General features: G+C 40.1%; 3 protein-coding genes across 5 annotated transcripts; 1 reads left to right on the top strand and 2 right to left on the bottom strand.

Annotated features, from left to right (window-relative positions):
- Positions 1 to 5147: 5147 nt before the first annotated feature.
- Positions 5148 to 10777, top strand: LOC115185815 (potassium channel subfamily K member 5-like). 2 transcript variants are annotated; one of them, XM_029745836.1, is made up of 5 exons: positions 5148 to 5851; positions 8075 to 8186; positions 8331 to 8497; positions 8963 to 9131; positions 9349 to 10777. In XM_029745836.1, exons 1-5 carry the CDS (start codon positions 5666 to 5668, stop codon positions 10086 to 10088), a joined length of 1374 nt encoding a protein of 457 aa, XP_029601696.1. In that variant the 5' UTR covers positions 5148 to 5665; the 3' UTR covers positions 10089 to 10777. The 2 variants fall into 2 exon arrangements, with proteins under 2 accessions (XP_029601696.1, XP_029601703.1); XM_029745843.1 differs by lacking the exon at positions 5148 to 5851 and adding an exon at positions 7551 to 7819.
- A 153-nt stretch (positions 10778 to 10930) lies between these two features.
- LOC115185830 (serum paraoxonase/arylesterase 2) lies at positions 10931 to 16370 on the bottom strand. Its single transcript, XM_029745849.1, has 9 exons — positions 16261 to 16370; positions 15910 to 15980; positions 15445 to 15500; positions 14957 to 15122; positions 14094 to 14223; positions 13750 to 13950; positions 13535 to 13616; positions 13265 to 13393; positions 10931 to 11525 (listed from the first exon to the last, which is right to left on the bottom strand). Exons 1-9 carry the CDS (start codon positions 16332 to 16334, stop codon positions 11364 to 11366), a joined length of 1071 nt encoding a protein of 356 aa, XP_029601709.1. The 5' UTR covers positions 16335 to 16370; the 3' UTR covers positions 10931 to 11363.
- Positions 16371 to 17514: 1144 nt separating this feature from the next.
- On the bottom strand, positions 17515 to 24017 carry LOC115185802 (serum paraoxonase/arylesterase 2). 2 transcript variants are annotated; one of them, XM_029745814.1, is made up of 9 exons: positions 23817 to 24017; positions 23226 to 23296; positions 22995 to 23050; positions 22700 to 22868; positions 22332 to 22458; positions 21825 to 22025; positions 21336 to 21417; positions 20690 to 20821; positions 17515 to 19491 (listed from the first exon to the last, which is right to left on the bottom strand). In XM_029745814.1, the coding sequence occupies exons 1-9, from the start codon at positions 23891 to 23893 to the stop codon at positions 19318 to 19320; spliced, it is 1089 nt and encodes a 362-aa protein (XP_029601674.1). In that variant the 5' UTR covers positions 23894 to 24017; the 3' UTR covers positions 17515 to 19317. The 2 variants fall into 2 exon arrangements, with proteins under 2 accessions (XP_029601674.1, XP_029601682.1); XM_029745822.1 differs by having other exon boundaries at positions 20690 to 20818; positions 23817 to 24015.
- Positions 24018 to 25547: the final 1530 nt, after the last annotated feature.

Below are 25547 nucleotides of genomic sequence, written 5' to 3'. Positions count from 1 at the left end.
GGTAACTTTTCTTGTCAATGCTGGGATACTATTTACCTGACCACCGTGCCATCAGGTTGATGCAGTGGAGTGCGTAACATGTTTGGAATGTGTGGTCAGAACGCTTTGTTCAACTGGGCCTTGTGCCAGCGTGATTTCTCTCTCTGTTGTGGGATCTGCAGTTATAATCCCGCTGTGTATAAAGGGTATAACGAATTTGCACGAATCTACATGTCAAAGAGGAGACAATACTTTTTGACTTCAAACTATCCTGGATGCCGTTACCCTCGTATCTTTTAACCTTCGTAATAAGGCTAGTTTATTCATCTAAAATAAAATGTGAAACTTTTTTAATTCACAATTAATATGATGAAAAATGTATGACAGTCAGACGCACTCCTCCTCAAAGATGTATGCATTTGAAAGCCCTCAAAGATGTATGCATTTGAAAGCCCTGTCGCTGTGGGTAAAGCAGTGAGCACTAAGCACAGTTCATTCACCCCTGACTGAGCATGAAGCAGCTTTAGGGACATTTCATTTAAACAGCTGTGCTGTCTGAGCATCTGTCCCAATAGTACTACTTAGACCCAATGGCCATTCCTGGCACATTCTCTTGGTACAAAAATAACACAATGACATAGCCTATCTGCCTGGTTCAGCACCATAGTATATGGTATTTAATCTGACCTGAGTGACCACATTAATGCTCTCTTTTCCCCACCTGACCACAGAAATGCTCTCTTTTCCCCACCTGACCACAGAAATGCTCTATTTTCCCCACCTGACCACAGAAATGCTCTCTTTTTCCCACCTGACCACAGAAATGCTCTTTTTTCCCCACCTGACCACAGAAATGCTCTCTTTTCCCCACCTGACCACAGAAATGCTCTATTTTCCCCACCTGACCACAGAAATGCTCTCTTTTCCCCACCTGACCACAGAAATGCTCTGTTTTCCCCACCTGACCACAGAAATGCTCTCTTTTCCCCACCTGACCACAGAAATGCTCTCTTTTCCCCACCTGACCACAGAAATGCTCTATTTTCCCCACCTGACCACAGAAATGCTCTCTTTCCCCACCTGACCACAGAAATGCTCTCTTTTCCCCACCTGACCACAGAAATGCTCTCTTTTCCCCACCTGACCACAGAAATGCTCTCTTTCCCCACCTGACCACAGAAATGCTCTCTTTTCCCCACCTGACCACAGAAATGCTCTCTTTTCCCCACCTGACCACAGAAATGCTCTCTTTTCCCCACCTGACCACAGAAATGCTCTCTTTTCCCCACCTGACCACAGAAATGCTCTATTTTCCCCACCTGACCACAGAAATGCTCTATTTTCCCCACCTGACCACATTAATACATTCTTTCCCCCTCATCTAATTTTGTCCTAAACCTTCTCGTTTTCTCTAAGAATTATCTGAGTAAGATTAAGGCCTAATTCTTATTTTCCGCAACTCTTTGAGAATGCTATCGTTTAGAAATATACTACTAGTAATATGCATAGTATATATGCGCATATATTATCAACTGTTGATTACTGTTATAGTTTCATAAAATAAGATATACATTTTCTAATATGAGTTTTCAGAGGTTTCCGGTATAGGCTACATTAGTTGTTTTTTCTTAGACTAACAGGAAAGATGTCATAAAGCCCTCATTAGAGAAGATGCACCTCTCTCACTTGTTTTTCAGCACAGGGAGAAAATGTGTGTGTGTCATGACGGTTGCTCTTATCTCTGATTGTGTGCGTGTGTGTGTGTGTGTGTGTGTGTGTGTGTGTGTGTGTGTGTGTGTGTGTGTGTGTGTGTGTGTGTGTGAGCTCCAAAAGGGCTGGTCAGTTTAGAAGCTAATCTACCCAACACAAGGGCAATTCTCCCCTGCTCAACACGATAATGGTGAAAGGGGCAGTCCCTCCCATTGACTCCAGAGTGAGTAATATTGTAATGTTGTGAATGTAAAATTGTGGATGCTGATTCTACCGCCTGTCTATTGAGCCCCACAGTGGAGGTGTCATAATACCCATAAAACCTAGCGGTCAAACAGGGAAAGGGAAAGGGGGATACCTAGTCAGTTGTACAACTGAATGCATTCAACTTAAAAGTGTCTTCCGCATTTAACCCAATCCCTCTAAATCAGAGAGGTGCGGGGGGGCTGCCGTAATCAACATCCACGTCTTCGGCGCCCAGGAAATGGTTCCAATAATTTTTCAACCATTCATTTTTACCATAGGGGATTTTAGAAACATTTTATTTAACCTTTATTGACCTAGGCAAGTCAGGCTAACCCTGGCGTGATGTTTTGATAAGCATGTAAATCTTTTTCAGACAAGGTGACTTTTCAGCTTTATTTACAACAGATTCTAAAATGCTAATTAGCATCAAATTAGTCATCATGCAAGACTACAAATCCCTGCAAGCTCCTGCATGTCATCTGTATTGTGTCAATTTCAAACTTGCAAAAGACAGTTCACAGAGTTGTCAATTTAAAGAAATGTTGCCAATTTATGAATTACTACATTTAGCTAACATTCGATAGTTAATCCAGAGATTTTTTACCTTTGCCTCGATTCGGCACGCTCGTCCAGATCATCATGGGATTTGTAGTTCTTTATGATAGCCACATTAGCAGCTAATTAACATTTCATTTTGGGGGGGGGGGTAAATACAGGCAAATATATTGATGAAAGTCACTTTGTCCTAGAGAGATTTACACTGTTATCAAAACATCACACCAGGGTAAGCCTACACAAAACACATGCCTTATTTTAAGTGTTTCTAAAATCCCTTATGGGGAAAATGAATGGTGGAAAAATGATTGGAACCATTTCCCTGTTTGTTATGGGTATTATGACTCATACTGTGGTATTCTATAGAGAGCAATAGTAAATGGTGTCTTTTTGTAGGCACTAACTCCACAATGTCTCATTGGCCAAAGCCTATGTGGAAATTCATGTTTTTTTTGGGGGGGGGGGGGGGGGGGTGGATAAACGCCGAAAATAACGTCTGTGGTAAACACAAGTTTAGGAGCTCTTATACCTTTTGTTCCATGAGATCATCTCAGCTAACATCACCTTTTGTGAATTTTGAAGCATTTATGTAATCTAAACAAGCACATAAAGGCTTCATAATTCATAGTCATGTTAACTGACTGATATCTCATAAAACAAAATGTATAAGATCTCCTGAGCCTGTGTTAGCCTCAAACCTTATTTTTGGCCTTTGTCCCAAAACCCCATTCTTTCCCGATTCATTTCCCTCCATAGGAATGGAGGTAACTAATTTCTGTTTTTTGGGACTCCAAGCTGGCAAACTCTATTAGTGCCTCTATTATGCACTTGTGTGTAGGCAATGCCGGCAAGTAAATGTGTGTGTGTGTGTACCTGTATTTTATGAAAGGCAATAATGTAGGCTATTATGTTATTATAGCCTACATATAATGTTATTATATGTCAATAATGTAGCCTACATATAGGCTAATTGTCACATCCTGACCATAGAAAGATGTTATTTTCTATGGTAGAGTAGGTCAGGGTGTTTCTAGTTTAGTTTTTCTATGTTGTCAGGTTCTAGTTTTGTATTTCTATGTTGGGTTTTGTTTGGTATGAACTCCAATTAGAGGCAGCTGGTCCTCGTTGTCTCTAATTGGAGATCATTAAGTTGGGGTTTTTGCCACCTGGGTTTGTGGGAGATTGTTTTTGAGTAGTGTATGTTTCACTGCTGTGTCACAGTCTGTTGTTTTGTTCTTTAGTTTATGTATTGCATAGTTTCACAGTGTAAATAAAATGTGGAATGACACACGCTGCACTTTGGTCCACTTACAACAACCGTGACACTAATAACATTATACATGCCCAGTAAGCACAATTACGTTGTAAACACGTATTTTCCTGACGTTGAAGTTAGGTTCATTTTAGGTTCTGAATGAAAGCTGCAAATACATATTTTCCGGATGTTGAAATCAGATTCATTTTCAGTTCTTAATGAAAGTTGAAAAGATATTTTCCGGACATTGAAATCAAGTCCGTTTTCAGTTCTGAATGAAAGGTAAAAAGACGTCATTGACAGACTTTTTTTTTTTTGGTAATTAATTATATGGCCAAATTTAAACTGTACATACATTCTCAATGACGTAAACACAATATCACAATAATACATTTTAAATCCATTTAATATAGGAAAGAGGAGCCGAGGAAAGATTGCAACATAGAATATGTATTATTGCTCCCATCTGTAAACATGCACTAATGTTAGCTTTTCAAAAGCTTTCAAACTGGCAGCAATGATGTTCAAAGTAGTCCAACCTACAGAATAAACCATCAGACCACGTCAACTACAATAACATTCTCAGTAAAATTCTCTGTCATATTTTCTGTCTTGCTATGACTGTGATATGTTGTTTATCTACCTTAGTTGAATGCACTGACTGTATGTCGCTCTGAATAAGAGCATCTGCTGAATGACCAAAATGTAAATGTAAAAAACAAACACTTGCAAACTGGAGATTATACTATTGAGCTTCGGCCCCCAAATAAGTACAAATGTGGTTGCTCCGGACCAGACCAAATCTGAACGAATCATAGACGTCTAGGCTATGCTTCACAAGTTTGAACAGCACAGTATGGCACAGTTCAGTACAGGAGAGCACAGGATAATACAGTACAGTACAGTTTGATTCAGTAGAGTACATTAGAGTAAAGTAGGATACAATTCAGCACATTATATTGTACTGTACTATACTCTACTGTACTCTACTTTTTTATGTCATGTAGTCGGTTACTGTATAGCTCTCTACTCTGCTGTGCTGTCCAAACAAAACATAGACATCGATGTTTGGGCCAAATGGACCAGACCAAATCTAAACCAATTACACCCTTACAAAAAAATAGTACATTTTTGAAACATCAGTAAAAGTGCAGTAACTGCAGTCAACTGTGGTATTTTGGACGCAGTAATTGCAGAATAACTACAGTGTACCGAAGTTGAACTGCAGTTACACTGCAAAATGACCGCAGTAAAAAAAACGGTGTTATTTGGGGCGCTGTCTTTGCAGCATACTAGTTATACTGCAATCTTTTATCGTAAGGGTAGACGTCTATTTGGCTGCTTTTCAGAAACACATCCCCAGACTTTCAATCAGTCAAAACTCAATAAAGATATTTCATTTGAGACCTTTAATCCACACAGCATTACATCTGAGATCAGCATACAGTGAACAGTGCCACTGGTCGCATTTCTTATTGATTTAGCTTGGTTTATGAAGTTTGAGAAGTACATCATCTGCTGTTCTATCGCGCTGCAATGATGTTCGAGGGGCGAAAAACAGTGTTCGTTGTTTGAAGTAGCTGGGCTAACGTGGCAGTTTCACAGCTACGGATTCCGGCTTTAAACCCATATAGCTAGGTTGTAGAAATCAGAAAGTCACTTATAACGTTTTTATGTCTCTTTGAAAATTATACTATAGGCTAAACAATGGCGCACACCTGAAACGATGTCTTGTATGTGGACTGGATTGAATTTGTCCTCCTCCATTATATTATCACAATCCCAGTCTCCCACGTTTGTAATTACCCAGCACAGGAACCAGGAAGAGAAGTTTGAATGCAACACGCGTCCTATTTTTTTGTTTTGGGCAACAATTTGGATGCGAGTTTTATAATGAGGAGTATGTTTAAGTGATCAGCAATGTCTGATAAGGGTCCTGTATTAACGTCAGGTATCATTTTTTACCTATCGATCGGGGCAGCAATATTTCAAATACTTGAAGAACCCAATTGGAAACTGGCCAAATCCGAATATTCCCGTCAAAAGGAAAACATTCTTAAAACATATCCGTGCTTGACTAAAGAAGATCTGAACTATATTTTGGGGGTATGTAGGGATTCAATTAAGAATGCATGTATTATATTCCCAATCTGTGTTTTAATGATTATCATTACTGTGTTGTCAGCTTTATTATATCTCTAAAATTGTATTTTACACTATGGGAAATTCCAAGGTGTAACAGTTATTGCTGAAACTCGGATTTTTCACTATAAAATGTATGTCAAACCAAAACCAATAATTGCAAAGTTAAACAAACCTTACAACTCTATGCACTTTTGTTCTTCAAGCAAATGTATTGTAAACATTTCAGTGAAAATTGTTAAAAGTAGTCCTTGTGCGTGGAGTTGTATGGTTTGTTGAACTTTTTTGCAATCATTGTTTTTTTGTTTATTTTAAAGTGAAGAAATCCGAGTCTCAGAATCCCTCTGTTACCGTATAATTGCCACTATATTTTAGGCCTACTGTTCTACAACTATGTAGGCCCATGGATGTTGTCCCTGGATAATAAACATACCCAGTAAGCAGAATTATGTTGAAAGTACCTATTTTCCAGAAGTTGACATCATGTGCATTTCAGGTGCTGAATGAAAGCTTAGACCTCGAAAATATAAAAATAAGTGTTATATGGATGTCGAAAATACTTATTTTCTGGACGTTGAAATCAGGTGCATTTTAGGGGCAGAATGAATGGTAAAAATATGTATTTTCCAGACGTTGAAAATATGTATTTTTCAGCCAATGATTCTATGGCAAAATGTTCAATGCAATGCATGTTCTATTAAGTAAGAAACAAAATGTGTATTATTGCTCCCATCTATCACATGCAGTTATGTTAGCTTTTTCAAATGCTTTAAAACTGGCAGCAATGATGATCAAACTAGGCCAGCATACACAATGAACCAACAGACCACTTTAACTACAATAACATTCAGAGTAACATTTACAGATAAAAAAAAATATTTCTATGACTGTGATATGTTGCTGTTTATCTACCTTAGTTGAATACACTGACTGTAAGTCACTCTGGATAAGAGCATCTACTGAATGTCCAAAATATAAATGTAAAAACAAACACTTGCTGGGTATTATTCTAATGAGCTATGCCCCCAAATAAGTACACATTGGTTCGGTGTGGGCCAGATCCATGTCTGTGTTTGGGCTAAATCAAGGCCGGTCTGGACCAGACCAAATCTGAATGTCTATGTTTGGGCCAAATATAGGCCGGTCCGGACAACTATGATTGGTTCAGATTTGGTCCGGACTGCCTGATGTCAAATGCTTTGTTGGTAATTTTACATGAAAAAAAGAACATTGTAGATCATCTGAAATGATTTCATCTAAACAAAGCTTGTCAAGTTAGGACATTTCAGTCCTTGGCAGTACTGAAATGGCTGTGTTATTGTTATATGTTGTTATGCATTGAATATATTATTTTCACTGTTGCAGTAAAAGTTTGGAGTACTACTATGCTTATGAATCAAGTTTCAATTATAGCAACAGAACACACCAGTGATGAGCCTGCATGCATTTTCATAATCTCTCTGCTCTTTAACCAAAGGAGCCAAGCCAGCATGCTGGGACAGTTCAGAAGAACTGGTTTGGCATTTTCTTTGCTCGGATAACAGTGCAGATGCAAAGTTTGGTAACAGAATGACATCAGAAAACTGCACAGTCATTCTGTTACCAAACTTTGCGTCTGCACTGTTCTTCAAGCCAATATGTTTTCAGTGGAAATTGTTAAAAGTAGTCCTTGTGCAGAGTTGTATGTTTTGTTTAACTTTGCAATCATTGGTTTTCGTTTTGACATACATTTTATAGTGAACAATCAGAGTCTCAGTGCCACTCTGCTACCATGGAATAGCCAAGCGGCAGCATATTTTCAGAGGGCGTAGTCTCTCTAGATATCCGGGTTGCCTCCGATGTTTCAATGCCACTGCTGTCTAGGATCGTGTTTACGAGACTACAGAGGGCGTTTTCAGTCCATAAATGACGGCTGTGTGCTTCTATTTGAAGGTTCTGGAAGTATATAAGAGGGGTCTATTGTTTGTGTGTAATGACTAAAATATACTTTTCAAACAAATCAAAGTGGGAACAGTTTATATTTTTATTTGCTCAATCTCAGTGAACTTAGATTCCCAAAGTAACTTTAGAGCTGTGTTTTCCCAGAGTGTGAAACTCCTGAAATTCATCCCACTGAAACCCGTTAACTTTTAAGATGACCCCAATCAGCTCTGTTTGTACGGTGTGATAAGCCACTCTGTTCCCTAGGTGGTGTCAGACGCTGCTGGACAAGGTGTGACCATCACTGGAGAGAATACCTACAACAACTGGGACTGGACCAATTCGGTTGTCTTTGCTGCCACTATTGTCACTACCATAGGTGGGCAATATCTTGAATACAACACTGGAAACAATGAATCATGTACATCTCTCTCCGATAACTGCTGCCAACTCAGTTACCCAATGTCTAACCATAGCAGAAATGAAGCTGCTGTCTGAAAGTCTATACGTTTGTGATTTGCAGGTTATGGTAATGTTGCCCCAAAGACGGCTGGCGGCCGTATATTCTGCATCCTGTATGGCCTGTGTGGGATCCCTCTCTGCCTCACCTGGATTAGTGAGCTGGGCTCGTTCTTCGGAGACAGAGCCAAGCGCCTGGGACAGGTCCTGGTACTCAAAGGCCTTAGTGTGGTAAGACTCACTGGGAATCTCTCAGCACGTTTAATGTGCTGATTTGGATTTCTATCAATGACTTTGGGGGAGGTGCAATACATGACTTAAGCATTTATTAACAGTGGATTAGCCAATGACAAGCCACGTTTAGCCACTGTAGCTGCGTACTAATTACTGAATCCTGTATGGTCCAACTAATGGAGAAGTGTTAGCCTACAAGACATGTTAGCTTTATCACCAGATCTGGTGGAACACTCACAATGACAATTGACATGGTCAAATTAAAGGGGTTGGTCTAACATTGTCACTTGTGTCACATGCCGTTGCTTGTTCTTCTCACTGTGCTTTAGCTTCTGCTTTGGTTGCTCTCTGGGGTCTAGGCCGGCTCACTGTAAAGCCCTTTTTACATCAGCAGTTGTCACCAAGTTCTTTATAAAAATACATTTGAATGATCGATTGATTGTCCCTGTGTGACGTCTGCAGAAAAAGGTCCAGTTGATCTGCACGGCCATCTTCCTCCTGTGGGGTCTGCTGGTACACCTGGTGATCCCCCCGTTTGTGTTCATGTCCCTGGAGGGATGGTCGTACCTGGAGGGCTTCTACTTCTCCTTCATCACCCTCACCACTGTCGGCTTCGGGGACTACGTCGCAGGTAGTTACATAGGCTTTTCATGAAGTAGATGGCATTCCTCAGAAAATATTAGTTTATTTTAAAGAGATATGTGAAGAATGATATCACCTAATTCACGTTAGAGGATCATGAAGTTATTTGGAGGTGGATTCATTGCCTGGTGCAATCCTGCTTGGTCCATGCTGAAGAAAGGGTGACATATACTTAATAAAACTATGTTCTCTTTTTGACTCCACAGGTATCAATCCGAACATAGACTACCCAAGGCTGTACCGGGTGTTTGCAGAGGTGTGGATCTACATGGGTCTGGCCTGGCTGTCTCTGTTCTTCAGCTGGAACGTCCACATGGTTGTGTCGGCCCACAAGGTCCTGAAGAAGAGAAGGCAGAGACACAGGATGGACCACCTGGACCATCGATGGCAGCCCGAGAAGGACGACATCCGCAGCCCTCGCCGCCTCCCCACCGCCGTCGATATCTTCAACTTCCTGTCTGAGAAACATGAGGACTACAGCACCGCCATCAGGCAGATTGGCGCTGCCGCGAAGCCGAAGCCAAAGACGGAATTCAAGGAGTTGAGTCGTTCAAAGAGCTGTAGTGACATCCTGGGAACGAATATCCAAACCCTGGAGCATTCCCCACGCCGCCTGAGGCGCCACCTCAGCATCAGTCACAATATGTTACTAAGCAGCTTTGGGATGGGAGAGGAGGGGCAGAGGCTTATCGAGGATGACCCTGTCTTTATGGGAGACCCTGTCTTTATGAAAGACCCTGTGTTTGAGGAGAACTGTCTGGATAGGGACACTAGAGCGAAGGCTGTTAATGTGTCCAACTCAAAAGAGAACCTAAACCCCGCCGATCTAGGTCCTAACATCAACAAAGACGAGAATGTTCAGAATCAAGATGGTGGAGAGAATAGGTTTACTGTATCAAAGGTAGTGGAGGGGGATTCGGGAGAGGAGAATGATGAGAAAGGCTGAAGCCTTGGATCCATCCTCTTCATGGAGAACTGAATGATGTAATCAAAAGGGGACCATCGCACTCTCCTAGAGGTTTGGTTGGTGCATACAACCTGTGAATTCAGATAAATAAAAAGGTATGATGGGTCTGTGATGGGTCCGCGGATCATCACAACTTTTTATTTATTGTACCCGTCACACCTTTTAATTTATCACCCCATCACACCTTTTTATTTATCACCCCATCACACCTTTTTATTTATCACCCCATCACACCTTTTCATGTATCACACCCATCACACCTTTTTATCCATGTGAACTGAATGATGTAGAAGTATCATAACAAGGTCCTGGGACAACCAGAGACAATGGCAGAGTTAGGATTGGTCATATTCCCCTGTGGTGAGGAGTGGGTCCAAATCTTCTACGGTTTTCCTTAACATAGTGATCAGTGAAATGTATGACCCAGGATTATCACAGCCTAAGACCATGAATACACAGTCTAGACAACTTACTGTCTTCTCTAATGTTTATCTCGATGTTAAACACACATTTAGGTCTGTGGGAAAAGTAAAGAAAGGAAAATATAGCAAACAATGGATTCAGAGTTGCCAGGGTGATTTACCTGACTCTAAAATGAGAACTGAAAGCAACGTAGTTTGTCTATTGTTACAAACTGCCTTCAGAAATAAAGTTTACATGAGTTTCTATGCAATTTCCATGTTTTTTATATGAGTAGATGTAGTGGTTGTGGACTTGAAAAATGAGATGTAAGATATAGAAACATGTTGTATTTTTTGTTTGTCATCACCCCCCCCCACAAAAAAAATCCCCAAAGATCAATTATCAACAATTTGTCAATGTCAGAGAATGGAATATAACTGTTTAATCAATACAAATAGTCCATCAAGATACATGTAAACATAATAACACATCAAGCCTCAGTTTTGGATTGATTCATTTTTTCGACAGTGTGCAGGTCTTTCATCTTTTCCAGTATTCTTATTTTGATTCCTACGCACCCGGAACAGACACTATTGAGTACTAAGGAACTTAAGAGCGCAGACGGCCTCTTATCATTTAACATAATAACACATGCCATGCATCACAGCAATTGCAGTGTTATATTGTGGCAAGCATGTGGAATATTTATACTTTTCAATCATATTATACCAGACAAGATGTACTATACAGAAACAGCACAGACTTTGAGCACAATACAGTTTGAGTGTCATTACTGCATCTATATATACACACACAGACTTTGGAAATCAGAAGTCTGAAAGGAATCATTGGCTACTTCAGATCACAGACCAAGGCTTTGTGGTAGACTGTTCCAATGAGAAGCTTTCCTTCATAGGGAGCTGCTACAGAGGATCCTAGGAGCACACTGCCATCATCAGCATACACCTGGGTCACAACTGGCTTCTCATAGTGGATGTCCCGAATCCTAATGACCTATAAAACAAATTATGATAAAGAAAACCAATTAACGCTTTTGGTACATGGGCTGTGTCCCAAATGGCAGTCTATTCCCTATACAGTGCACTACGCTACTTTTGACCAAGGCCCATAGGGAGTATACTCTACAGGGCAGGTATTCCCAAACTGGGGTCAAATTAAACCATCTGGTGTTCAGCGAAACAACAACACAATGTCTAATACAGGTAGCCTAGTCAAATAATTAACATCCAATCACATTAACTGTTGTTCTCTCGCGGGGATTACACTAACGGTCTGTATGTAGCCAAATGTAGCTGCTACTCATGTTGGTATCTGTACTGATGGCGCAAAAGCCATGACAGGGAGACATAGTGGAGTGTTAACGCACGTGTAAGCAGTTGCTTCCAACGCCACTTGGGTACACTGCAGCATCCACCGAGAGGCTCTTGCTGCCAAGGGAATGCCTGACAGCTTGAAATACGTTTTTGGACACTACAGTGAAAATGGTTATCTTTGTTAAAGCAAGGTCCCTGAACTCTCGTGTATTTTCTGCACTATGCAATGATATGGGCAGCGACCATGTAACGCTTTTACAACATACAGAAGTGCGCTGGTTATGAAGGGGCAAAGTATTGACACGTTTTTTTTTAATTGAGAGACGAGCTTAAAGTTTTCTTTACTGACATAATTTTCACTTGTCTGACGAGTTTCTCACACGACTGGCCTATCTGGGTGATGTTTTTTTTCTTTCTCCGCAACTATATTCAGTGTGTGGGACAACATTGAGGCTATGATTAAGAAGTTGGAGTTCTTCTCTGTCCGCATTAACAAGGACAACACACAGGTCTTTCCATTATTGTATGCTTTTTTGTGTGCAAATGAACTCAAGTTTACGGACAATTTCAAATGTGATATAGCGAAGCACCTGAGTCCGCAATTACGCAGATACTTTCCCGAAATGGATGACACAAACAACTGGATTCGTTATCCCTTTCATACCCTGCCTCCAGTCCACTTACCATATCTGAACAAGAGAGCCTCATCGAAATTGCAACAAGCGGTTCTGTGAAAATGGAATTTAAATCAGAAGCTACTGCCAGATTTCTGGATTGGGCTGCGCTCAGAGTATCCTGTCTTGTCAAATCGCGCTGTTAAGACACTGATGCCCTTTGCAACCACATACCTATGTGAGGTGGATTATCGGCCCTCGCTAGCATGAAAACTAAATACAGGCACAGACTGTCGAAAATTATTTACGACAGACTCTCCAATACATCCCAACATTGCAGAGTCATGTGCATCCTTTCAAGCACACCCTTCTCATTAACCTGTGGTGAGTTATTCACCATTTTCAATGAACAAATAAGGTTTTATATCTAAGATGGTTAAATAAAGAGAAAAATTATTGATTATATTGTTATTTCTGCCCTGGTCCTATAAGAGCTCTTTGTCACTTCCCACGAGCCGGGTTGTGACAAAAACTCACACTCATTCTTATGTTTAATAAATGTATTGTATAGTGTGTGTGTGGCAGGCTTACAATGATGGCAAAAAAACAACATTTGAGAGTGTGCTGACCCTGGTGCTAGAGGGGGTATGCAGCTGGAGGTTGAATGTTTGAAGGGGTACGGGACTATAAAAAGTTTGGGAACCACTGCTATAGGGAATAGGGTGCCATTTGGAACTGAGATCAGAGTGAATTTATTCCTATAATATAATACAACTAGAGAGGACATGGTAAATGAGGCACTAACCTCCGATCCAGGTGGATCCTCAGGGTCACATGCTGCTACCTTTACTCCATTAGGGTGACAACCCAGCCATATGTCACCTGTTACATGGTCCACCTCGATGTTGTCACAGAGAGACCCAACGGCTACAGACTGGTTGGAGACAGACATCAATAGGAATGTGATGGCTGATTGTAATACAGCGGTTGAACCATCTCTAGAAACAATACAAAATATAATATTGTGCCCGTAAAGAAGTTTGCGTTCATATTTGATGTAGTGAAAAAGTTTTACCTTGACATGTACCAAGTCTTTGTTTTTCTTTATCTCAAAAACAGCAATCTCATGGTCCAAAATAGCGGACACGTATAGATACCTGGGGGGGAAAAGCACAGTTATTGTTTTACTGCATAACACACTTTCAAAGAGCACAACAGATTTGTACATTTTAAACGGTTCTATTTTCAATTGTGTAGACTTTACTACAATTGTGGAAACAAAGAAGGCACCTTTTGTCGGGTGACATGTTGATGCCGTTTGCAGATAGGAAGCCATCGCCCACTGCCTTCACTCCTCCAGGGCTGTAGTAAACCACATCAGCCCAGGGTAGACCCAGGAAGACAGCCAGCATGTGTAGCACTTCACTGGGATAGGAGTGATCGTTGGTGGCATAGAAGCTCTCCACACCCACAGCCACAATGTCATTCACACTGAGAGAGTAAAGGGCAAAAACATAAAGAATTAGCCAAGCAGAAAAACACCACTGTGGAACTCTCACTGGTCATACTGTACAGTAAGTACATAGCCAATGTGGTTCATCCACATCATGTAAATGTAAACATCTCACACCTACCTATGAAGGAGATCATGCTTTATAGTTTTCAAGTGCACAATGGTGTTGTCCTCTTCGACAAATAGAAAGATCTCTACCTGGCTGGTGTAATGTTGAGGATGATTGACAACAAACAGATGAATGGTTTTATCTGGAAGGAGATGGGAGTTCAGCAGTGAGAAATATGGTCTCTACTGTCCCCTCTGGTGTCTAAGGCTCTCTATTGCTTGACAGGGAAGGCACACACACACACACACACACAGTAGTGTTCATAATTCCATAGGCAATGGTCTGAAGGGTGTTCCCAATTTGGGATAATCTGGTCTGGAATGGAGAGATTTGCTGCGATTTCTGACTTGAGTAACTAGAATAATTGCTGACACATGTTTTACTGTATACTGTATTGTTTTACTGTATACTGTACTGTTGTACTGTATACTGTATTGTTTTACTGTACTGTTGTACTGTATTGTTTTACTGTATACTGTACACTATTGTTTTACTGTATACTGTACTGTTTTGCTATACAGTACCAGTCAAATGTTTGGACACACCTACTCATTCAAGGGTTTTTCTTTATGCCAAGAGTGTGCAAAGCTGTCATCAAGGCAAAGGGTGGCTAATTTGAAGAATCAAAAACATATTTTGATTTGTTTAAAAAAAAAATGGTTACCTCATGATTCCATATGTGTTATTTCATAGTTGTGATGTCTTCGCTATTACTCTACAATGTAGAAAATAGTAAAACATTCAGAAAAACCCTTGAATGAGCAGGTGTGTCCAAACTTTTGACTGGTACTGTATATTGTACTGTACTACACCCTGTCCAATGTTTTTGAAACAAACTAATTTCATATGTGAGAGCTAAATATCCCATACTTTACCTGTCTCGTCAATGTAGACACTGATTCCATGGGGGTTGAAGGAGTCCCGGTCCAGGTCTCCTTTGATTGTCAGCTCCACAGGGATCAGTCTGGGGTCCAACAGGTCCAGGGTATAGATCTTCCCTGGGTCATCAGAGAACGAGGGCATTCCAGGATATTTCAAGCCCTGGGTGGGGGGGTAATGATTCGACATGCGTGACAATGTTAAGTCCTAAATGGCACCCTATTCCCTATATAGTGCACTACTTTTGACCAAATTAGTGCACTATGTAGGGAATAGGGTGCCATTTGGGATACAAACAGGGTGTATGTATTGTATTGTTAAAAACAGTTGTTTTATTCTGTAAAAATAGTTATTTTATCATCAGTGTGAGGGAGGTATGTTCAACATGTAATATGAATTGAGGACAATATTTTAATTACTCAGTGTGCCTTACCAGAATATGCTTGCCATTAAGGATCGCATCATGACAATGGATATTACTTACGGTGCTTATGATGGCCAGTCCATCTCGGAGTATGGTTAAGTCCTCTGCTCCATATTCTGTACATATAGGATTGTCCACAAACCATTAGCAATAGCCTATTCTTTTTATCCCATAGGCCAAAGGCCTTCATTGAACATAACATCATCATCATTATGACACCAAACAAAGCATGCTGGGACACGTTGATACTTTGTCTATTAGTCTAATGGACTTCAGCCCTGACACTTGCCCAACTAGCGGTTATACAGCCTGATCTCATCACATATACTGAGAAGACTCATTATTTTGAGCCTACTGGAATAACTGGAATAGGCTCAAAGTAGAACGGGCTATTTCAACATTACATTAGTATCTATCTCACACCGATGTGAAACACAGAATAACTATACTATATGTATTAATTAAAGCATGAACTGTTATAATGTCAATGTATGATTACAATTTAATGGACTGGTTCAGACCTACCTATATTCTTTAATAGGTGACAGTTGGGGAGGCGTTTTACAGGCACTTCTCTGTTGGCAAGGGCTATTTCACTGCAAATAGAACCCGGTTAATATTACTTTGGAGTGAAAGCAAAAGCAACACAGATCATTCTGAATCCCGCTTTTAACACTGTCACACCACTGCTCAATTCACCTAAAGTAGTTCACTTCAAAGTTGCTAAAATACTATTTTTCAAATATAACTTTTAATGTCTGAGGCCTCTGTTGACAATGTCAATATTGTAAACTCTGATCAGGGAAATGTAGCATGATTCCAAAGAAGATACACATGCCCAATAATGTTAAAATGTTCAGCAACCATGCAGCCTACCTCAATTTAAGAAGTCTTTGCCCCAAAAGAGCTGCCAAGGCAGCAATGCAGATGGTAACAAGCACCCACTTCATGGCAGACAAACTCTTTCCCTTGGTCAAAGGTTATGAAAGCAGTGTGCAAAATGTGGGTGCGGTGTACAAGCAGAGTGCAATTGCACAGTTGAACCATGGGGCGCGCTGTAGTTCAGCAATTCCTAGAGGGAGGTCAAACCTGCAGTCCCAAAACTGTGATCCCAGGGTTCATGATGATGATATTGTCCACATCTATTGTTTGCTGCTTTTAAGACAAATGAGTTGACAACTAAACAACAGTTAAGACTTGCACGCCAAATTAGCAGCCCACATTTCATGTAAAGAAGTTAACACACTTGTGAAGAAAACAATATTCAGTTACATCACAACTGACTCTAGTTCACTTTACAAAGAGGGTAAAAAAGCTTATAAAATACTTGTTTTCCATGTCAAATCAGTGAGACGTATCTGTAATTTAAACATAACTTTAAACTCTACGCAGTGGTGTAAAGTACTTAAGTAAAAATACTTTAAAGTACTATGTTTTTTGGGGTCTGCACTTTACTATTTATATTTTTGACAACTTTACTTTTACTTCACTACATTCCTAAAGAAAATAATGTACTTTTTACTCAGTACATTTTACCTGACACCCAAAAGTTACATTTTGAGTGCTTAGCAGGACAGGAAAATGACCAATTCACGCACTTATCAAGACAACACATGGTCATCCCTTCTGCCTCTGATTTGGCAGACTCACTAAACACAAATGCATCTTTCGTAAATAATGTCTGAGTGTTGGAGTGTGCCCCTGGCTATCCATACATTTTAAAAATAAGAAAATGGTGCCATCTGCTTTGCTTAAAGAAGGAATTTGAAATGATTTACACTTCTACTTTTGATACTTAAGTATAATTTTGCAATTACATTTACTTTGGATACTTAAGTATATTTAGTACCAAATACTTTTAGACTTTTACTCAAGTAGTATTTTACTGGGTGACTTTTACTTGAGTAACTTTCTATTAAGGTATCTATACTTTTACTCAAGTATGACAATTGGGTACTTTTTCCACCACTGCCTCCATGGGATCGGTATCCCCCCCACGGGATGGTTGAAATAAAGAGCGATAATGATATTAGCATGACGTTGTAAGTGTTGGTCAATTTCTTCAACAAATGATCAGGTCTATATAATTATCAAACATACATTAGTAATGGAAAGGAAACACAGACTCTGTTTAAGTATTAAAATACTCCTTTTAGTAATACAATTGTAGGCAGAAGTTGGTACAGAGTACAGTATAACAGTACATGATAGTTCTCCCCAAGTTCTGCAAAATGTCTAAGACATCCTGCAACTCATATAGCCTCTCCCAGTCCTCCTTGCGTGAGTTTCCCTGGTAACATTTTAATAAATCTAACCTCCCCTTGACAGCAGTAACCATCTTATCAGCAATTAAAAGCTCAGAAATGGGTTTGACCAAAACTTGACCTTTCGTCACAAGTATAGGGTCATAACAAGGTGAACGAGTGTAAGCATCTTCTGAAAGGTGGCTGGTTTTATCAGGTCTGTGACAGCCTTGTGTTCTCAGAAAACCAGACAACCATGGTGGGATCCAGACAGGAGTCTGAACATAGAAGCCTTCTGATAGTGTCTGAAGGTCACAACACTCAAAAACAGGTTTTAACACACACACAGAGGTCTCCTGAAGAGGAGACCTTTCAGTTTATCATAACATAATTGATTTACCCCTTAAAAAGGCCTTGGTTTAACCCTCTTCATAAGTAACAAGAACATTTCTCAGGACATAGACATGTCTTATATGGGCAGAAAGCTTACATTCGTGTTAATCTAACTGCATTGTCCAATTTACAATAGCTATAACAGTGAGAAAATACCATACTAATGTTTGAGGAGAGTGCACAACAACAACAAAAATTTAATCACAGCAACTGGTTTGATATATTCACCTCTGAAGGTAAATAATGCTCTTACATTCAGTAGTCTTGCTCTGATTTGTCATCCTGAGGATCCCAGAGATAAAATGTAGCTTAGTTTTGTTTGATAAAATCAATTTTTATATTTAAAAAACCTTCACACATCTAGATGTGTGAAGGTTAGTGTATTTTCTGTAGGGAAGCTAATTATCCATAATTTATGACATTCCTGGAAGTGTGTAAACTTACATTTTTTATTACCATATCATTTTTGTATGTTCTCTATAGTTATGTATTTGAAAATGTTTCAGTTAACCAATTCGGCACATTTGGGCAGACTTGAAACATCATTTGAACAGTAATGCAACGGTTCATTGGATCAGTCTAAAACGTTGCACATACACTGACACCTAGACTCCTAAGTGAGATATTGGCCTTTCATTTGCATTTCAAATGATATTTTACCAGATCTAATGTGCTATATTCTCCTACATTAATTTCACATTTACATACACTTCAAAGTGTTTCCTTTCAAATGGTATCAATAATATGCATATCCTTGCTTCAGGTCCTGAGCTACAGGCAGTTAGATTTGGATATGTCATTTTAAGCATTTATTTTTAAAGGGTCCTTAACAGTCAGCTTATTCTTATCAAGAAGCCAATGTCATGCATTTCAAATGTCATTTCTCCAGTCATTTATCAACTTTTATACAATATGGCACTTGCAACATTACAATGTATTGTTACAGGTCTTTTTCAGTGCACCAGCGTTATCTTTGACATATCATTTTGTCAACTATATTGCAAATCTAACTTCCAGTGATTAGACAGAGCGTGCAATGAATTAACTTTAAAATATGTTTTTTTACTTGGCAAGTTGAACCCCACAGGCCATGGCAGAATTCAGTACGGCACAACATTGAGGAACTTTCAGCTAGATATACATTATGTAGAACAGACATCCCTCCCTGTCATATAGAGTAAGGAATCTTGTTAACTCTATTCATTGCATTTCTATCTGCAATGTTCAGTACGTTGCACACTTGCACTCTTCCGACCACAACCCACGTCAGATGGCTGTTTTCTACATAGAGCATTGGCTACTGGTCTACCTTGGCTAGATCACAGACCAAGGCTTTCTGGTAGATTGTTCCAATGAGAAGCTTTCCTCCGTAGGGAGCTGCTACAGAGGATCCTATGAGCACACTGCCGTCATCAGCATACACCTGGGTCACCACTGGCTTCTCAGAGTGGATGCCTTTAATCTGAATCACCTGTGAAAACAATATCATGAAATGTAGATGTATACCAGACAGTGAGCATTACATAGGGAACGCAATAAAAAGACGTCCACCCCAGGTCCAGTCTAAATCCAAGTCCACTGTCCACTCTGAGTCCACTCCAAGTCCACTCTAATTCCACTTTAAGTCCACTGTCCACTCTGAGTCCACTCCAAGTCCACCCCAAGTTCACTCCATGTCCACTCCATGTCCACTCCAAGTCCACCCCAAGTCTACTCCATGTCCACTCTAAGTCCACTCCAAGTCCACTTTAAGCCCAGTCCAAGTCCACTCCAAGTCCACACTAATTCCACTCTAAGTCCACTTTAAGCCCAGTCCATGTCCACTCTGAGTCCACTATGAGTCCACTCCAAGTCCACTCTGAGTCCACTCCAAGTCCACTCTAAGACCACTTTAAGTCCAGTCCAAGTCCACTCCGAGTCCACTCTGAGCCCACTCCGAGTACACTCTAAGACCACTTTAAGTCCAGTCCATGTCCACTCCAATCCACCCCAAGTCCACTCTGTCCACTCTAAGTCAACTCTAAGACCACTGTAAGTCCACTCCAAGTCCACCCTAAGTCCACCCAAAGTTCACTCCATGTCCACTCTAAGACCACTTTAAGTCCAGTCCATGTCCACTCCAAGTCCACTTCAAATCCACCCCAAGTCCACTTTAAGTCCACTTTAAATCCACTCTGAGTACACTCCAAGTCCACTTTAAGCCCAGTCCATGTCCTCTCCAAGTCCACTTTAAGCCCAGTCCATGTCCACCCTGAGTCCACTCCAAGTCCACTCCGAGTCCACTCTAAGTCCATTCTGAGTACACTCTGTGTACACACTAAGTCCACTCCAAATCCACCCCAAGTCCACTCCAAGTCCACTCCAAGTCCACTCTTAGACCACTTTAAGTCCAGTCCATGTCCACTCTAAGTCAACTCCAAGTCCACTCCAAGACCACTTTAAGTCCAGTCCATGTCCACTCTAAGTCCACTCTAAGTCCATTGCTCTGGTGTGTTTCCTCTCGTACAGTAGTTGGAATGTACTGTAGTCCAGCACCTTTTACCTATAGCATAGTAGAGGCGTGAACATGTGAAAACAATGTTGGTGTATAGTACAGAGATACAGTGCTGGTATATGCAGAAAAGCAGTTCACTCAGGAAGTTTCAATAGCACACGGCAGGTGTACGAACCTCAGATCCAGGTAGATCCTCAGGATCATTTTGAAATAGTTTCCAGCCATTAGGGTGACAACCTATCCACAAGTCGCCAGTCTCAGGGTCAACATAAATGTTGTCAACAAGAGAGCCCACTTCCACGACCTGCTGACAAAGAATAATATCACGTGAGCTATAAAAATAAAGAGAGTCACACACTCTATTTATATATAAACTCCCAGTAATTTATTGGGTAAAACACCCAACGTTTCGGCATCACTGTGCCTTCTTCAGGGTGCCTGATAGCAGAGGGTGCCTTCTTCAGGGTGCCTTCTTCAGGACACAGTGAATGCTGAAACTTTGTTTTTTTACCCAATAAATTACTGGGAGTTTATATATATTCGGTGTGCGACTCTCTTTATTTTTAGACTTATAGTTTATTCGCCATTAGTCAGCACCTCTACACTAAATCCATTTCTTTGGGTGTGCGCCAGCTCATGCTTTTTAAAATAATAATATCATGAAATGAGTTTTAAAGAGCCTATTCTGGATTCAGATACACAAGCAATGGGAGAGAATAAACACATCAGATTTAGAAGGCTTTCAACAGAGCAGCATGTTTCAATAGTCCATTTGACTACTTACCAGGTGTAAAACAAATCTGCCATTTCTTATATTTTACCTTCACTGGGGCCAAACCATTGCTTTCCAGTCGCTCCAAAACATGTATGTTGTGGTCAAATAAGTCTGCCACATATATGTGCCTACATGAAAGCATAAATAGTTATATGTTACATATATGTTACGTCGCTAGTTAGTTACACCAACAGGTCTTATCATGTCAACATGTGATATCCACTCTATAATCAAACACTTAACAGGTTTGACTGTCCATATGGACAGTACTCAAAGCGCTTTGAGATTCTTTATGTAATGTAATAATTTTTTTTAATTGTAATTTTATCAGACGCTCTTATACAGAGCGACTTACAGTAGTGAGTGCATACATTTGAATACTTTAAAAAAAATAAAAAATTTAAATGTCATACTGGTCACTCGTGGGAATCGAACCCACAACCCTGGCGCCATGCTCTACCAACTGAGCTACACGGGACTGAATATTTGAATAGCGCTATAGAGGTTGAATACATTATTCATCTAATTATTGTACCTTTTGTCAGGTGAGATGTTGATGCCATTGGCCATGTAAAATCCCTCAGCCACTACTTTGACCTCTTCAGGGCTGTAATACACAACGTTAGACCAGGGCTGAGCCAGAAGTATCTCCAGGGTATTCAGAGTACCTCCACCGAAATAGTGATCGTTGGTGGCATAGAAGCTCTCCACTCCCACAGCCACAATGTCATTCACACTAAGAGAAAACCACAGATCAACTTAAAACACGATTTACTCTAAATGGCATATTAAAGAACTGTTGGATGCATAACAACATTACAAAACAAAAATGAGCACTAGTTTGTGCTCAGTTCAAATGTCCCTAATTTCTCCAAACTCTCCAGTCTTGAGAGTAGCCAAGTTTAAGAGGATAGGCTACATTTCCATGTTGTTACCATGTAATTAACACTTTTAGCCCTGCTGTAATATGAAACTCTACCGACAATCTAGGTAATAAACCAAATTGGTTTGAAGCAATGACGTGACTTTAGCTCTTGCATACCTGTGAAGGAATTCATGCTTTATGGTTTTCACATAGACAAGGGAGTGGTCCTCCACAACAAAAAGAAAGATCTCCACTTGGGTTTTTTGTTGAGGGTGATTGACCACAAACAGGTATACTGAGTTATCTGGAAAGTGGAGAAAACATTCAGCTCAATCAATAGATCCGTCTTGTGTTTTTGACAGTTCTCTTTTCACATAAGAGAAGAGTGGGAAGAGCAGCAGAAGCATTTCAAAATCTGTTTGCGTCCCAAAATGGCACCCTATTCCCTATATAGCGCACTACTTTTGACCAGCGCCCTGTAGGGAATAGTGTGCCATTTAGGGAATAGGGTGCCATTTGTGACACAGATTCTGGGTTTTATTTACCCGTCTCATCTGTGTATACACTGATCCCATGTGGATTGAAGGAGTCCAGGTCAAAGCCTCTCCCCATGCGGAGCTCCACTGGTTTCATCCTAGAATCTTCACTCATATCAAGGGTGTACATCTTTCCAGGGGCATCTGAATAGGATGGCAATACAGGATCCTTCAAGCCCTAGTAATTCCAATAATATTAAGATTAATATTAGGATATGTTAATAGATAGCCTAATACATTTGTTTGCGACTATATTTTTTATGTTGGGTGTTTCATATAGGGTCAAGTCAATGTTGTAACTCACAGTGCTAATAATAGCAAGTCCATTGGGAAGTATTGTGAGGTCCTCTGATCCGTACTCTGTCAGAAATCAAATCACATGTGTTCAGATATGGCTTTACAGGCAAATAACGTTGTACAGTTACTTCATTTAATACCATTGAACATGTGGCATAGAGTTTAAGGCATGCCTTTTATATCCATGCCAGCACTGTTAAAGTTCCCAATGTCTTGTACATATGTGTACTGTACGCACCAAGGCTTTTGATTGGATGGCAGTTTGGGAGGTGGGTTTGGACAAGCTTTCTGGAAGCAAGAGTCCTTCTCCTGCAATGTAAAATAAGGTTCATAGTTACATCCCTTCAAATGGTTCAAACTTCAGAATAACACAGCAATTTCAACACTGTAGTTATGGGGGCATTTTTATGTGTCTATGTACAAACAATCATAAATATAGCCTAGTCATCTATCACATCTTGTATAGCCTCAGACTACTGTAACTTGAGCATTGAGATCAGATTTATGTCTTCATAGGCTGACAGAAAAGGCCATGCTTGGCACACTGCATTGCTGTTTGTCAACAACATGTAGTGACCCTCAATCTCTCAATTTATAAATTCAGAAAAGTGAAAATAACCCAAACCATTATTACTCAGTAATAAAGCACTGGCTAATAAAGGAAATATAAATAGAAAAACAGGTTAGTTTGCTTATATAGCTTGTTGTCAACAAAACAACTTTTTGAGGTTGCTAGCAAAAATACTAAATTGGCTAGCTAGCTACTATAACAGCTAACGTTAGCATGCAATTATATTACAGCTAAAAAAACTACATAAACACCGCCTACCTTAAGTTAATAACTCTCTCTCCAACAAATGCTGATAAAGCAGCAACAAAAAGTGATATGACAACCAGCTTCCCCATGTTGAATAATTAGATAGTAGTAAATTGAGCAACTTTCTAGATAACTTCACATGTTCTGTTGAAGATCTGCAAGTCTCAGCCAGTGACGCCCTGCCCCGGAGACGACCCCTATCTCCCGCAGACTCACTGAGCGGCCACAACGCAACTGTAGTTGACGTAAAATGTTAACATGAGCAGCGGCTGATGTCAAATGTTGCCACTGAATGTGTGCGATGTGCATTCCAATGTTGTGTATAAACTCTGGATGCCTAACAGGGAGCGCTTTATTGAAGCCATCTTGGTATTCCTTCTCCGTTGTAAAAAAACGTATTTTGGTAGCTATAGAAATGCATGTATTAATGTCTACATTTGTTTGTGACATGTTTATTCTATTACAGACACCTTCATGCATACTTTTAAATAATATGTGAGCTAAACATAAAAATACAAAATGTAAAAAAAATATTAAAGCATTTCCATCAAGTTTTTTTTTTTTTTTTAAGTACTGGTACTGTCCACACTACAAGAAAAAAATACTTAAATACATGCAATTTTTTCCTTGAAACATTGAATTGAAATACTGTAGAATTTCATTCATTCCTATGGAGGACCACTCCCACTGGGGAGTGCCAATATGGCCGCCTGGTGGCTTCAAAGCCTCTCAATGGCCAATACAGAGATTCTGCAATCCAGGGCTTAGATACATTATTGGTGCATACACTGTACTGATGTCAGTGATATAGTAGACTTTTCCTTGGTACCAGAATATGTAGGCAATTACCTTCCATTATAGGCTATTCAATCAATTACAGACTCTCTCCCCAGAACCAATAGATTATATTTTAGGACAATAGTGAATTTGATTTTAAAATCTCAATCTGCACATGAACAGCTGAAATCACTCAGAACAGAATACAACATATCCTGGTATCAATGCAGTAGTGGACATCAATCATAATATATCCTGGTATCAATGCAGTAGTGGACATCAATCATAAGATATCCTGGTATCAATGCTGTAGTGGACATCAATCATAAGATATCCTGGTATCAATGCTGTAGTGGACATCAATCATAAAATATCCTGGTATCAATGCAGTAGGAAGGTGGCGATAGGTCACCATGCAACAATGCTCAATGTGTAATACTGTTGTGTGGGAAACATTTTGGGCTTTTTTCCTTGAGACAAATAAAACGCTGAGTAACTCAATTAATTACCCCTTCTTGAACTTTAACACCAAAGTACTCATTCTCAGTTCCATCTGTTTGCAAGGTCCAAACTATTTGATATTTTACAAATTCCATTGGCATTAGTGCCAGTGAATTTAAGCTCCAGAGTGGCGCAGTGGTCTAAGGCAATGCATCTCAGTGCTAGAGGCATCACTACAGACCCTGGTTCGATCCCGGCTGTGATCGGGAGTCCCATAGGGTGGCGCACAATTGGCACTGCATCGTCCGGGTTAGGGGAGGGTTTGGCTGGGGTAGGCCGTCATTGTAATAAGAATTTGTTCTTAACTGACTTGCCTAGTTAAAAAAAATAGAAAACATTTGTTGTTTAGACTCCATTACATAATACGTTAGGCTGGGCTAGTTGAAATAAATTCATCTGTCTGTGTTGCTTTTCCACCAATCTAACCATGCATATATTTGCCAGGGTTTCTACAGCATCAATGTC

Source organism: Salmo trutta, chromosome 3 (genome assembly GCF_901001165.1).
Source record: "Salmo trutta chromosome 3, fSalTru1.1, whole genome shotgun sequence".
NCBI classification, from domain to species: Eukaryota; Metazoa; Chordata; class Actinopteri; order Salmoniformes; family Salmonidae; genus Salmo; species Salmo trutta.
This window is presented reverse-complemented; position numbering and strand designations above follow the sequence as displayed.